The 15,479-nt window shown below is 32.0% G+C and overlaps 1 protein-coding gene across 1 annotated transcript in view; it reads left to right on the top strand.

The window, feature by feature from the left end:
- Window positions 1-15,479, top strand: part of LOC112525037 (G-type lectin S-receptor-like serine/threonine-protein kinase At4g03230) — a 39,825-nt gene that overhangs the window by 4,622 nt on the left and 19,724 nt on the right. Inside the window, exons 6-7 of the mRNA XM_025134978.1 lie at window positions 6,207-6,277; window positions 7,740-7,837. Coding sequence (XP_024990746.1) covers window positions 6,207-6,277; window positions 7,740-7,837 — 169 coding nt within the window. The remainder of the gene's footprint in view (window positions 1-6,206; window positions 6,278-7,739; window positions 7,838-15,479) is intronic.

The following is a 15,479-nucleotide window of genomic DNA, read 5'->3' as shown; positions in this document are numbered from 1 at the left end:
TCTCATCTTTTAACAAAAGGTTCATGCAAGAATAAAAGACTATAAAACTAGACACTTTAAGCGATGGGCATAGCCATCACAGATCTGTTGGTGATGGTTAGATCCATGGTGATTCATGGGAAACTCATCATTGTCGAAGAGTTCATCGCTGATACAACACAGATGGGTCTCCGAAGCCATCAACAGCGGATCTCCAACAGCGTCTATGACCGATGATTTTCGGATGGTCCTGAGATAACCAATGGCCTATTGGTCTCCTCTTTTACAGCAACTTTCACCAATGGTTTTGGGACGAGCAGAATAACTGATGGAGTTCCAGCGATAGCTATTACCAAAGGAATTCGGACGGTGCTAATTACCGAAGGATTTACAGCAAATAACCTCGGATCACCGACGTATTTCGGACGTTGTCCTTTGTCGTTCTTAATAATTATTTTTTTAATAATCAAAATTGTTTGTATTTACTTGTATAAAATATACATTTCCTGTTTATAATACATTAAATGAACAAATCGAATTTATAAAATTCCGAGAAAATGTTGAAAGTAAGCTAGACCAACCGTTTAGTATTCCAATTTACGGTTGGATAGTTATTTGGTTTATCTTAACCGTTGTGTTGATTAGAAGGGTCACAACGGTTGGCTTACATGTGTATAAATAGTCATGTACGTGTATGGTTTTATGTTTGATGTTGTAACTGATTATCAAAACAAATGGCATTAACTGTTTATACGTTATCCTTTCTTCTTCATTTCTTCCAACATAGTGGTATCAGAGCAAGGTTTAAGATCAAAGAAAACCAAAACAAGCACATGAAAGATCAGAAGAAGAACATAGAAATCTATGTGTTATGGACTTCGAATGGATGAACGAAGAACATAGCAGTCTGTATTTTCTTTCTGTGCAGAAAACTCAAGGAAAACACTAACGGAAGCTCAAACAAGAAGACATAGGTCAGAAGATTCAAGGAGAAATCAAAACAAGATTAGAAGTTTTTTCCAATGGCTACAATAAAACTCTTTGGCATCAAATTTTCCGTAAAAAAGGAAGAAAAAGATGTGGAAAAGGAGATGACAATATTGGAGGAATAAAAGCATCTAAAGATGAAAGTCGAAACACTACAGGCTACATATGAAAATCAAATAAAAGAGTATGAGATGCTGAAGAAACAAATTCCAGGAGACGTTAAGAAAGAGGCCTGGAGTAAAGAAGAAGATGATCTTTTAATACAACATATATAAGACAATGGTCCAAAGAAATGGAATATTCTTCTTTCCAAAGGACTTCTCAAACGGACAGAAAAATCGTGTAGCCTTCGGTGCTTGAACAAATTTCAACCCAATCTCAAGAAAGGTATGTTTTCTTAAAAGGAAAAACAATTGGTGTTTGATTTGCAAAGTAAGTATGAGAACAGTTGGGCAAAAATTGCCACTTATTTATCTGAAAGATTTGTGTATCATGTCAAGAACGTATGGTATAATCATCAAAAGAGTATGGCCCGGTTTAATAACGGTAAAAAAAATGTTTCAAGGTTGGTTCAAGCCCAGATGAAAAGATTCTGAAAGACTTGATTATGGAAAGAAAATTTTAAGATTGATTGTATTGTTTGCGATAAACCTACTAGATGAAAAGAATCTGGATGTTTCTTTTGTGTTGATGATGAATATGTTGAGATGGATGATGTCTGTAAATTCGACAGCAAAAATGGTCAAGTTGGTGGTTGTGGACGATACTCTCCATAGCAGTTGAAAATCTATGATGATGTCAAAGTTAGAGGCTTCAAGAAGATGAAGTCTAAGTCTTAATCGATGCTGTTCATCATATCTAGCTTAAGGGGGAGTGTTGAAAGTTAAGCTAGATATCATTTGTGGTAGTTATGATCAGTTATGTTATTTCGCAATTACAAAAATATTGAATCGTTGCCTTTCTTTGAAGGGGTACAACGGTTCTATTTGTTGTATATATATATATATATATATATATATATATACATAGGTGTGTAACTGATGTAATTATGGTATTGTTGTGATATTAGAATTTGTTCTCGTGTATATATATAGCATCACAACCATCTCATATCTATATATATATATATATATATATCATGTGTTCTGTATTGTTTTTCGTGTTATCTCTCCAACACATACGATCCCCAAGGGCAACAACTGTCATCGAACTTGGGATCCACAGTAGTGTCAAATCTCCTTTTTCCGACTACAACACACATAGGGATCATGTGGAAGACAAGTGCTAGCCTTCTCTTACATGGTGTACTCATAAGCCTCCTGATTACAAAAACAAAAATAGAATAGTAAGTTTTCGAAATTTCAACAACATATTGACTATAAATTGAACATCTCCGCAACAAGTTCTAAAAAAATCTACTATTTACAACATACCGTATTTATCACCTAATGTCAATGCTCTATTGTGATCCATAGAGGGCCATTTGACCGTGAAAGTTGTCACCATTGAAGACGACCCCTCTTCTAAGGCCTTTTTGATGGCCAACTCTGTGTGCCCCTCGTGACGTCCCCCTTCTGACACTACTAGAACATATACTTGGTATATTCGTCGAAATTTTCAATAAAAAATTCGTCAAAAAAATTCGAGGGATTTTCGATAGATAATAATCTAAAAGAAAAGTTGAACTATTAGACGGATTTTAGACCGTACCAATTCCATTGAAAATCCATCTAAAGTCTTCGACGGCTTTTCTATGGATGATAGATGAATTATTTATTCATTGAAAATCTTTCTAAGAAGTTTTCGGTAATATGATTGTGTTCATAGACAATGTGATCGTAGATTCGTAGGGTTTCGGCCAAGCAAACTCATCAGGTGCTTTCATACCGTTTTAGACGGTTGAATAAACAACTGGGAGGTTTAACTTTACATATTGATCTCTATTTGTAGTTGTTTTGGTACAATTAAAGTATATACTTAAAATTTTCGAAGGATTTTTGACAAAAAACTATCTACAATTTTATGAAAAATTTGTCAAAGAGGATCAACTATGGTTGACCAAATTCCGTCGGAAAATTATTCGAAACTCAAACTGTCGAAAATCCCCTGAAACTCAATTTCGTTAAAATTCCCTCGAAACTCAATTTCGTCAAAAATCCCTCGAAAAACAAATCCATTTAAAATCCCTTGAAAGTGAATTCTGTCGAATATCACTTGAATATCGCCCTCGAAATTATGTCAAAAATCCTAACAAACGGTCAACTGACCAAGGTCCGTCAAAAATCCCCAGCAATTTTCATTAATTTTTCAACGGAACTTTTCCATCGCAAAGTTCATTTTTCGACCAAATAGTTATTGTCTGGAGTTGTTGTCGAAAATCGACTTTTTCGATAGAATTTTCTGTCTAAAATACCCATCAGTTTTGTAGTGTGATTCCGCATTGCATGATTCCATGCAACGGGAACCTCATCATCTGTCTTGGAATCCTTCTAATACATCCCCTGCACATACATAACCCTCTTAGGTTAAAAATGTACATTTAAACCATATAACATTTGACATAAAAATTTAAGCACAAACCTTCTACTTGAGTGTCATATGCTCATATGGAAACAAATGGCAAGAAAATTGATGATCGATTAACAAACAACATACATACAAAACTACATAGATATAATCAATATTCAAATAAATATGCATACGTGTTCCGATATCACATAAGGTTAAGACCAACGATTTAATTATTAGAATGAGAATCAAATAAAATAAGTTCAAATAAATGGCATATGAAATGCTAATACATTCAATTTGGCATTTTGGGAGGTCAGGAGTTCAAATCTCATCAAAGATGAGAAGAGTTTATGAGTTTATTTATTCTATTTGACGTATATAAATATTATATACTTATCTACAACATCTAATTTTAGAGAGTCCTCCAAAATTTGGAGATATTTGTATTATCTCTCCTACTTTCCCTATTTTAATTTGGAGTAAGATTTAGAAGTGTGAGAATATGTAGAACTTTATCATATTACTTTCAGAAACAGCGTTTGAGGAGAGAAAGGATGTTCCAACATATATAAAGGTGAAATGGTCCAAGTTTAGTCGATATGGGACTTTAGCACACCCTTCCAATGGAGGCTAAGACGGGTGATGGGTTAGACAAGTACGGATAGCGCATGGTATCGAGCCCCTAGAGTGGTAGACATCAGCTCTGATACCATGTGCAAATATATAGAACTTCAACAGATTACTCTACAAAAGAGTCATTAAAGAAAGAAAGAGGGATTCCAACATATATAAAGGTGAATTGGTACAAGTCTAGCCGATTTGGAACTCAAAACAGAGAATCTATTGGAGCAAACAAAATAGTCTAAAATTTCTATTTTCTTCAAGTTAGAAATATTGTTGGAGATGCTTTTAGCATTTAAACCAAAATTTCGCATTATATGAACTATATAAAATCTTTGATCTAGAGAAGTAATGTTCCAACAAAAGCTATCGGAAGTAAAGGAGTTCTATGTTTTTCGTCATCAGTTGAAGTTGCTCGAATTTCGAAATGTTGTTTTAATAGTAACTGTTTCATAAACTATAAAACTGTAAAATGTTGTTTGATGAAAACGTAAATCACAAACCACACCGCAAAGGTTTAACCGCACGATATATGCGATGTGGGTGGTTTATACGATATGAGGGTTTAGATGAACACTCATAACAAATATCCAACAAAAAGAAAAAAGATGAAATCCTTTTATATTTACTGAAAATTCAATCAGCCCCTCCTAGAATCCTCAATATTGCTCTGGAACCCTCAAGTAATCAGGTGAAGACACTCTAGCCCTTCAACAATCTCTAATTTCCATATCAGTTCGTAAGAATCAACAAATGACATAATTAACCATATCTGAAGTTAGAGTTAAATGTGGATTAGGGACAAGATGGAGAGGAACATACTTCCAACAAGTTGAAGATAGATACGATCGATATAAAATATTGATTTAGAAATTATTATCTATTGATTTGCGTCTAAAAATACTCGAAACAATTATTAAATATGAATTACTAGCATTTCTTGTAATCAATTATAATTTTATGATAAAAACCATTTATTGAATTTTTCGTACTTATCGAGGTATATTTTTACATAGTTGATGGAGTTCCTGGCAATAATAACTCACCAAATTTTCAAAATTACATTTTTGACCCTAAATTTTAAAAGTTTAAAATTTTAATCACCATTTACCCCTTTAGCAACCCTTGGTGCATATGGGGACTATTGTGCAAAAAAAATATTATGACACCAAGGCTGACATGGACGTGACTGATTCGACCGATGCATGGCTCGGTGGGCCCCACCCTTATGCATCGGCCGGTGCGTGGTCCATAAGGGCCCCACCAGCCCATAATTTTTTTCCTTTTTTTTCCTCCTTCACACACTATATTATTTGGGTTTTTTTAGAATTTATCGATATATACGTACCAATCTAGTGTTTACAAAAAAAAATTATCGTCTCCAAATTCTCAAGAATCAATGTCTGTGATTGAAAAAGTTAGAATACGTGTTTTTTGTGGAGGTTCGTGGCACTTAGTCAATGATGTGGTAGATTATATTCCCAAAATGCAAAAAGTTGTTGTATTGTTGTCAATACACATAACATTTCCAGGTTTAGTCAATTATTTAACTAGAAAATTAAACTTACCTAATTTTCAAAATCATTAAGTTAACATATAAATCTCAGTCATCTGGTTCGATTGTTGAGTTATTTGACACCGATGATACGAAACATTTTTTTTTGCTATTGGTGTGGATATCTCGCCGCAAGCTCTAAGATTGTATGTTTGCGATCGTGCTGTTGAAAACAATCAATTAACCTCAAACCAAGAGATTGTTCCAGCCACTGTGAATGGGGCCAAGCATCCTCAATATAAATGTTCACTCCTTCCATATGTGTCAAACCAATGTGAGTTGGATTACAGCCAAAGCATACTTCCACTTATTCCATACCAATCGTTCCAAAATGATGAGACAACGCCTAACACTCCATATCAATATCAACTGTTTGAAACCCCACTTTAAACATACCAATCTCAGTATCACCCGTTTCAAAGCTAGGGGACATATGAAACTTCATATCAGTCGTACAACACTCCATATAAGTCATACGAAAATCGTCTAACGTATCAATACCAAGATCTACCATCTGATTATGGCATTCGTATTTCTGAAATTTCTGTCGAAGATATTGAAGCCAATTTAGATAACACTGAAAATGCATCTGAGAAATATAAGCTTGATCGTGTTCCTTATTTGGTAACGCATCATTAAGTTGAGGGTATAGATACTCCCAAAAATTATTACCCCATGGATAGTTGTGTCATAGAAATATTATAGATCAATACGACAGTATACCTAATAAAATTGTAGAACACAGCGAAAAATATACCATTATAGAAGAAAAAAATACATGTTCATGCATCCAATTTTTCGACTGACCGTAAATAGTCATCAAAGACTACATGGTTCATTTGTTGACCAATAAATCCAATAGAAACTAGAAGCAAAAGACATAGGCGTACTGCATCAATGTCTGTTATTATTCTGAATTTTTGTTGTTCAAAAACTCGGGTAAGATCACTCCTGCATACCGAACGATTTTGATCAAGGCCTAAAACCCGAGTTCTAAAGGACGGCTCTGTTATCTTTGGTAACGAAGGCTTATTCGGGCCAAATTTCATATCAGTGACGAGACAAAATTCTTCTTGCTCGAAACGTAAAAGACGTCATTTGACATTAAAATACAATGCATCTTTACAGTCTTGCTCTAGTTGTGGCACCTGCATTTGTAACATTAAATGCACGAGCTTTGGATTTTGATGTGTTGATTGAATATCGAGCCAATGATCGAAGCAAGTATTTCTAAACATTTCTAGTCGGTTTACCGACCTCCGCAATGCTCTCAAAATTGTATTTGAAATTTCAATACTTGATTTTATATTAACATATATTTCATAATAATCCCCCTGATGTAGATTGTTGTAAAAATAAGAGGTTACAAAAACAACATATAAAAGATTGTTGTAAAAATGAGATTGTATTAAAATTAGTCTAAGTAAACTTACCATGATGTAGACGATTAAATTTCGGTAATGGAGATTGTATTAAGATAATAGAGATTCTATTAAGATAATGGAGATTAAAGTGTTGGTTTTGTATTGGTATAGAAAATTTGAATTGTTTATATAGTGGGGTTGAGGAAGAAAAAGACAAAACTGAATAGTGTTTTGTATTGGGATCAAAGGAGAAGGGGGGAGGGGGGGAAATCGGACCATTTGGTAGGGTTCTTACGCACCTCGCACCCTATGGTGCGTAAGGGTGGTCAGGGGTATGCATCCAAATAGTCCTCGTATGCACCAATGGTTGCTAAAGGGGTAAATGGTGGTTAAATTTTAAACTTTTAAATTATAGGGTCAAAAACGTAATTTTGAAATTTTGGTGGGTTATTCTTGTCAGGTACCCTAGTTGACGAGTGTATTTATGACCATATAGCACCACTTTCTCGATCTTTTTTCCTTACTTCTATCTTTCCAAAATTTTATATTTGAGTCTTTTATTATATTATTTTACACTTTTATTGTTTATGGAGCTAGAAATAGAACTTGGACATTTCTTGGACACTCATGTTTATTGGGCTTAAAAGTTGATTTTTCGCATAATTGGCCGATCCTATATGATTCTGCAGGCTTGATGCTGCTGGCTAGGCAATTGTTTGCAGGATGCTGAAGCAGAGATGGCCAAAACGGGCTCGACGTGGCCCGTGAACGGCTTAGGATTGGGATCGAGAATGATTGGGACTTGGGCTAGTAGGGACAGGTAAGGACCAGTTATAGACCAACAGGACGGAACCAATTACGTTTTTTTTTTATGAAATTTGAAGGCAAGGCTAGGCTCGGCCTGAGACCCGTTACGGGACTGGGACCAGTTATACATAAGCCCATTTAAAAAAAAAAAGTAAGTTTTTATATATTATATATCATGTTTTCAAGATTTTCAAATATTTTACAAAAACTTCAAAGTGTTTTTTCAAGTTCTTTTCGATTCTTGTTTAAGTATTCTAATACTAAATTTCAAAAATCGTAATTATAGGAACATGGATAACATTTTTGTGTGAAAACAAAATTCAAAAAAAAATATTTAAAGTGTATTTGAATACCTAATTAGAGATTTTAAAGTGTATTTCAACAAGTGGTTGTTTGGCAGTTATTGAATGGTTAGATGCATAATTGTTAAGTGGTCAGAATGCTTAAGAGGCTTTGTATGATACAGTGCAAAAAGAAATATGGTTGTTCGTTAACTGTTGTGAATGGAAAAGTCATCATTTTAACCTTCTGTATGATTTAGTTTTGAATGAAATATAGTTGTTTGGTAACTATCTAAATAAAACAATTATTTTGCAAACATAACTACATACTCAATATTACTAGTTCAAAACATAATTTCAAAAGAAAGAACAGTCTCTAGAACTTAAAACTATGTCAAAAAAGTTTTGCACCTTAATAATTAAGATTGAAGGAAAGTATCATACCCATCTATGAGCAACAAATTACAAGACACCAACGCATATCCAAAACACAGGTAAAAAAAGAACAGACATATACATATCCATGAGCAATAGGATTCAAAGGAATATAAACATATCCATGAGTATCAGTCCATTAATCTTCAAATCCATGAGTTAAAGTGTCTTTCTAGGTGTTAGAGATATTCAGACTGTCTGCCTAAAGTGGTTAAAAATGTCATGACATTCGTCAATTATTTCCATGTAAATGGTAATATGATTGTTGGTTGAATAAGCTAATTCAAATCTCCCATTAAAAATGCAAGTTGCTCTGAAGAGGATTACATATAATTGTAAAGAACCAAGAAAACGCCATGATCAACTCAACTCAATCTCCGAAAACATTGAATTGTATATCTAACAATAGATTGATATTGATCTCAGTGCCACAAATGACAATTATCCTACTTTTATGACCCTATTTTTCAAAGGTCACTACTCACTCCATGTTGTTCATTCATAAGTCAAAACCTCAAACCAGTACTGTTAGCTACTTCAGATAAGAATACCATTAAGAGGCACAATTTTTACCAAACAAGATTTACCTCTTAGTGGTTCAGAATTTAATGTTTGTTCATTCATAAGTCAAAACCTTAAAACAAAATGAGTGTTAGACCCAGGCCTGTTCCTGACATTTTATAAGCCTTGGGCATATTTTAAATCAGGGGACCTCGATAAGTACGAAAAAATTCAATAAATGTCTTTCATTAGTAATAAAATTGAATACAAGAAACGTTAATAATTCATGGAGCAAATAAATCTTATTTTTCTTTATTATAGATCAAATAGTACTTAATATTTACGTAGGGATTATTAGATAATTAGCAAAAAAAAAAAAACAGAAGTAAAATGTATCAAAAACCAAGGATAGTTTTGAAGTCCAAAAATAAATATATGAGTTTGATCATCGATCTCCTATGATTGGTAAGTTTTTTAAAAGGTAATAATTTTCTTAGGTCATAACAAGAAATATGTGTTATTATGATACAAAAAGAAAACTCATAAGGAAGTAATTGAGAGAGCCAATGAGAAATCAATTGTAGAGACACTACAACAAAATCGGGTTTATAGGACATTCTCAAAATTTAAGTGTCCTAGTAGACCTGTTTATAGGACTTAGTTTATAGGACCAAAAAAATAAAGTATCATATATAAAGGTGTTGTAATAAGTTTATATGACGTTTTTTGACGTCGTAATAAGTTTTTTAGGACCCTTTTTATATAAAGTGTCTCATTATCAACTTTATAGGACACTATTTGAAAATTTGTTCTATAAAAACAAGTGTCCTGTAAAAAAATGAGTTTATAGGACACTTTCTCAAAAGTGTCCGATAAAGTTGCTAATGCGACACTTTGTATTAAAAATGTCCTAAAAAACTTGTTAAGACGCCCAAAATCGTCATATAAACTTATTACAACAACTTTAGATAGGACACTTTATTTTTTTGGTCCTATAAACTAAGTCTTATAAACAGGTCTACTAGGACACTTAAAATTTGAGAATGTCCTATAAACCCGATTTTGTTGTAGTGAGAAGATTATTAAGGTTTTCTAGAGAAGTGTAAGAAAAGATGATTTGTTAAGATTCAATAAGAACAAATAATGAACGAGACCTATAATATGCAAACTCAATGAATGGTTGGCTGAGCACTTAAATAGAATCTTTTGGTGTGTAGTGGAATCTCAATGAAAGATGAATAAGTCAAACAATTGATAAAAATACTTGAATTTCTTTTTCATTATTTTCTTACTCTACTAAAATAAGAGGTTATGATTAAAATTTTATGGAACATGACCTATATAAGATGCATTATTATATACGTTTAGTACGGAAAATTTATTGATTAATCACAAAAACATTCAAACATATAAAGATAACAATGCCAATAGCATTAGACCTCAGTATCAGATAAAATATATTAGAGAGGCAATAAACAATAGCATATAATGAGTGGTCAGTTAAATGTTTTTTTTGATTTTCTTTTCCAATGTAATTAGTTAATATATTTTTGAACCCTTATTATCTACTAAATTCTTTTTGCCTCTTATTATATGCTAAAAAAAATTGGGTCTCTTTATATGTATTATCTTTAGACTACTATTATATGCTAAGGAAAAATTTTGGGCCCCTAATATTTTTGGGCCCTAAGCATGCACCCATGCCGCCCTCCCCCAAGGACGGCCTTGGTTAGACCATAGAGTCTAGTAGGGAAATCCATGTTAGTGTAATATTGTAAAAAGAACCTGTTCATATTAAAAACCTTTCGAAAACAGTGATCATATAATAAGCTTTCAAATACTATATCTCATTCAGATATAAGGTTGGCACCTAGGCTCAACATATTTGTTAGTCGTTAAGTTGGCACCCAGGCTCAACGTCGTTGTTAGTCGTTAAGTTGGCACCCAGGCTCAACTTCATTGCTAACAATATATTGGCACCTAGGCTCATCACTGCTGTCAATACATTGGCATGCAGGCTCAACCAATTGTAATATGTCGTAACACATTTAACAGTACCAATAAGGTATCATTTCATAATCGTAATCATTTGATAACATGTGTATTTCAGTTCAAAAAGGTTATAAGAAAACTCACTTTGATCACGTAGATTCTCTAAATTCTTATTCGATAATGAATTCTGATATGGAATACTTGCAACTGAATAAAGAGAGTATAGATCACAATCAAGATATATATACTCAATCTTATCTCTTAACAAACTCTAAGAAACATAAATGATGCCCTGAAAGACCCCAAAATGACACGAAAACAAAAGTTGAAAAGTCACTTCACAATGACTTAAGCAACTTTCCACACAACCAAAGTCGCGGCTAAAGTCACGCAAGTCATTGGACAAACCAAACTTCACCTGCTCAGTTTTAGTTCATACCAAAACCTTGCCAAACTTAAAACCCTCTTATAAACTTTCCAAAACACCAAATAAACCAACCTTGAATCCCAAAATGATACAAAAGACAAATTTGAAAACTATATTTACATAGACTTACACGACTTAGGTCGCGTGCAAAGCCACACAGCTAACTGGAGCTTCATTATCCTCTGCTTCACTCAGCTATGATCTGCAATATATCCAAAAATGAGATTTTTGCTCAAAACAAAACCAACTTCACGTACGGTTCAATAGGCAAGACCCACAAATACTACTTCTGGAACATAAATAACCTTGGATTCTTACAAATTCTACCCATAGATTGACCATCAAAGATTCCAAGAATGAACCAAACATAAAGCGAGCTCATCAACAATGGAGGAAAACAAATTCTAGCTTTATGTTTTTAACATTTTTTACGTCAAATAGTATATCTGTGTAATACTTATTATTAAATATTTATGCACATTCATACTCCTTCCGGTTTTAACTCACTTAAAGTCCATTCCTTGCTCTTTCCTAGTTCTAGGCTTAGACGAAAGAGCTAATTCATAGATTACATCTTTCTAACATTTCATGTCTTTCTTCCTTCTACGCTAATTCATGCCATGAATTGTCAAGTCCTTCTATAATAGCTGTTGTCTCTCCTCTCACCTCCCCTAGAGCCTATTGAAGAAAAATCTGAGGCTCAATCGTTGCCCTAATCCCTACAGTTCCTTCGCTTACCACCTAATATGAATCTATTGCACACATTAGTATGATAGTCATCATGAACATACACTTGTTATAACATTCATCATGAATAGTTATGTATTTTTCATGTGTATTCAAAAAAATCTTCAGTATTCGTACATCACTATGATATTCATTATATACATCTTCATTACAACATTCATCTTGAATATAAATAGTATTCATCATGAATATACGTTTTCTTTATAACATTCATCATGAATATATATATATATATATATATTTATTTATGTTCACGTGTATACAATAACTTTTTAGTATTCATACATCAATATGATACATATTACTCATCATCAATATACATACTATTCATCATGAATATTTATATATGTTCACGTGTATATAACAACTTTTCAACATTCATCAGTATGATATTTGTCATGAATGTACATTTTCACTGTAACATTCATCGTGAATATACATACTATTCATCATGAATATTTTTGTATGATCATATGTATACAATAACTTTCTAGTATTTATATTAGTATGATATTTATCATAAATATTAATTTTCATCACAATATTCATCATGCACACACATATTATTCATCATTAATATATTATAGTTTCAACTCGGCATACTTTAGTTTATTTTTATTTTTCTAATCATCTTAATTAATAATTTTAGTTAAAAACTATATTTAATGTGAGTTATTGGATCAAATAAAATGGAAGGCCAAGATCAGTCCTCATGCTTATAATGAAATTCGAGTTTGCATTTGAAATTTTTTGTCTCTCTACACATACACACACACACACACACACACACACACATATATATATATATATATATATATATATTCAAATACAATCACAATAAATATTACAAACCCATGAAGTGAATTCAAACCATTCTATTAGTTTGATTTTAAATTATGATTCATAGGATTTCATATGTTTTGGTCTTGTGTGTTTTATATATAAACGTATTTTGGTATTTTTTTTACACATACAAAATAGTCCTAAGCATTTCATATCTGGCAAAACACTGTAGGAACACTATATGTTTCAAATGTGTTGTTTCATACATGAAAACCTATTTATAAATTTATAGCATTGAGTTGTATTTGATATATATATATATATATATATATATATGGGGCTATTCAATGGAGAACTCGATTGTTTGTGACAACTGTGGGTCCGTGGGATCCAATCTCAATCACAAATCGATGAATAAATTAGGAAATTAATATTTTTGGTAATTTTCATTAAAATTTTAATTAAAGAACATTTTAGGTATTTTGAAAAAACTCTTCTTTCCTCTCTCTTCTCTCCAACCTCGGATTTTCGGCCTCCGGTGAACATTATTCCGGTAAATACCAAATAAACGCAAGATATATATACAATGTGATACATAAAAACATCGACACAATGTGATACCAAAATACATACAAGATGCACTGTGATACCCATTATGATACCACTTTATTACACTTACTGTGATACAAATTAATTACACCCAAACCCTAAAATCAAAAACAAACCCACAATCAAAATTTAAACGATGACCCCAAATTCAAATCCAAACCAAAATGAAAATAAAATCCATCCAATATTAACAAATTTACAACTTCCCGGCAATATTTGTGTTAAATCTTCGTCGAGATCTGGGTTAAGGCTCCGATCTGAAATTAGATTTGTGTAGAAACCAGAAACCGATCTATGTCATTTTTTCTGATTGGAGGAAGCCAACTAACTGACTATATATATAAGTCTGGCAATGGGTAGGGTAAGAGTTAATCCGTTATGCGGGTAACGAAACGGGTAATTATCCAAGTCATAAATTTCTTATCTATAGGATTCATACCCTACCCATTAAGATAGCAAGTAACGAAATGGGTAATGGATAAATTGTAATAAAATCATTTTGAACTACAATAATATTGTTAAATATCAACATATAAGTTCACAAATATAATCTTTATTTTATGTCTAATTTGTTCCAATAAACATTGTAATATTGTATTAAATATGTTATAATGTGATATTTTACACAACAATGTAAAAATCTAAAAACAACATTTATGTTTGTTATATTTATTTTAACGACCTCATATTTCTTCTGATTTAATTATCCTAATTAACTCTTTTAGTTGATGAGTACGAAAAAAAATACCAATTAATATACGTTATACAACATATAAGATAACATTCTAAAAAATATATTAATATTTAACTTTATATAATTATATGTATGTGTGTATATATATACATATATATATATATATATATATAAACGGATATACAAATGGATAACGGGTAAATGAATAACGAAAAACATTTTATCCATTAAAATGTCAGGTAAACGAGTAACGGGTAGATAAAATATTCCTTACTCATATCCTTATCCAATAGGCCAAAACATAACGGGTAACGGATTTACCCTTATCCAATGCTAGCCCTATAAATATATATATATATATATAGAGAGAGAGAGAGAGAGAGAGAGAGAGAGAGGGGGGCAAGATCAAATAAGAACATTATCTATTTAAAAAACACGAAAATGGACGAATTACAATTGATTTTACACTAATATCACATACAAAGTCATATGTGATTCAAGTAACCTTGCCCGACGACTTGAAAAACGCACGCACAAGTCGCCATGACACTTTTTTGACAATTGAATAAAATCGCATGTGATTTTGTACATGATCTATTCGTTGTTTCCATATTCTTTTAAACACGTACGGTTCTCATTTGATGCTTTATACATACATATATATATATATATATATATATATATATGTGTGTATCATTGCTATAGCACTATTAATACTCATGATGGATAGTCTTCCAATGGGTATATATATATAAATATATATATATATATATATATATATGTGAGTGTATGTATGTATGTATACATCATTGCTATATCACTGTTAACATTCATGATGGGTAGCCTACCTCTATATATATATATATATATATATATAACACACCATAGGAAGGCTATTCATCATGATATATATGTATATATAGGAAGGCTGTCCATCATGAGTGTTAGTAGTGATATATATATATATATATATATATATATATATAGGTGGAGGTTCAAACGAGAACCCTTGTAATTTACGAGAATACGAGAACAACCCAATAACCTCAAACTTTTTTAATTAATAAATTAACTTTTATTATATATAAATAATTTAATAAGGACAATAATGTAATTAAGTAATTTTTATAATTTTTATTTTATTTTAATTAACCATAATTATCTTTTCACGTTCCACGTTTTACTC

This window comes from Cynara cardunculus (assembly GCF_001531365.2).
Source record: "Cynara cardunculus var. scolymus isolate 2C chromosome LG 13, CcrdV1, whole genome shotgun sequence".
NCBI classification, from domain to species: Eukaryota; Viridiplantae; Streptophyta; class Magnoliopsida; order Asterales; family Asteraceae; genus Cynara; species Cynara cardunculus.
This window is presented reverse-complemented; position numbering and strand designations above follow the sequence as displayed.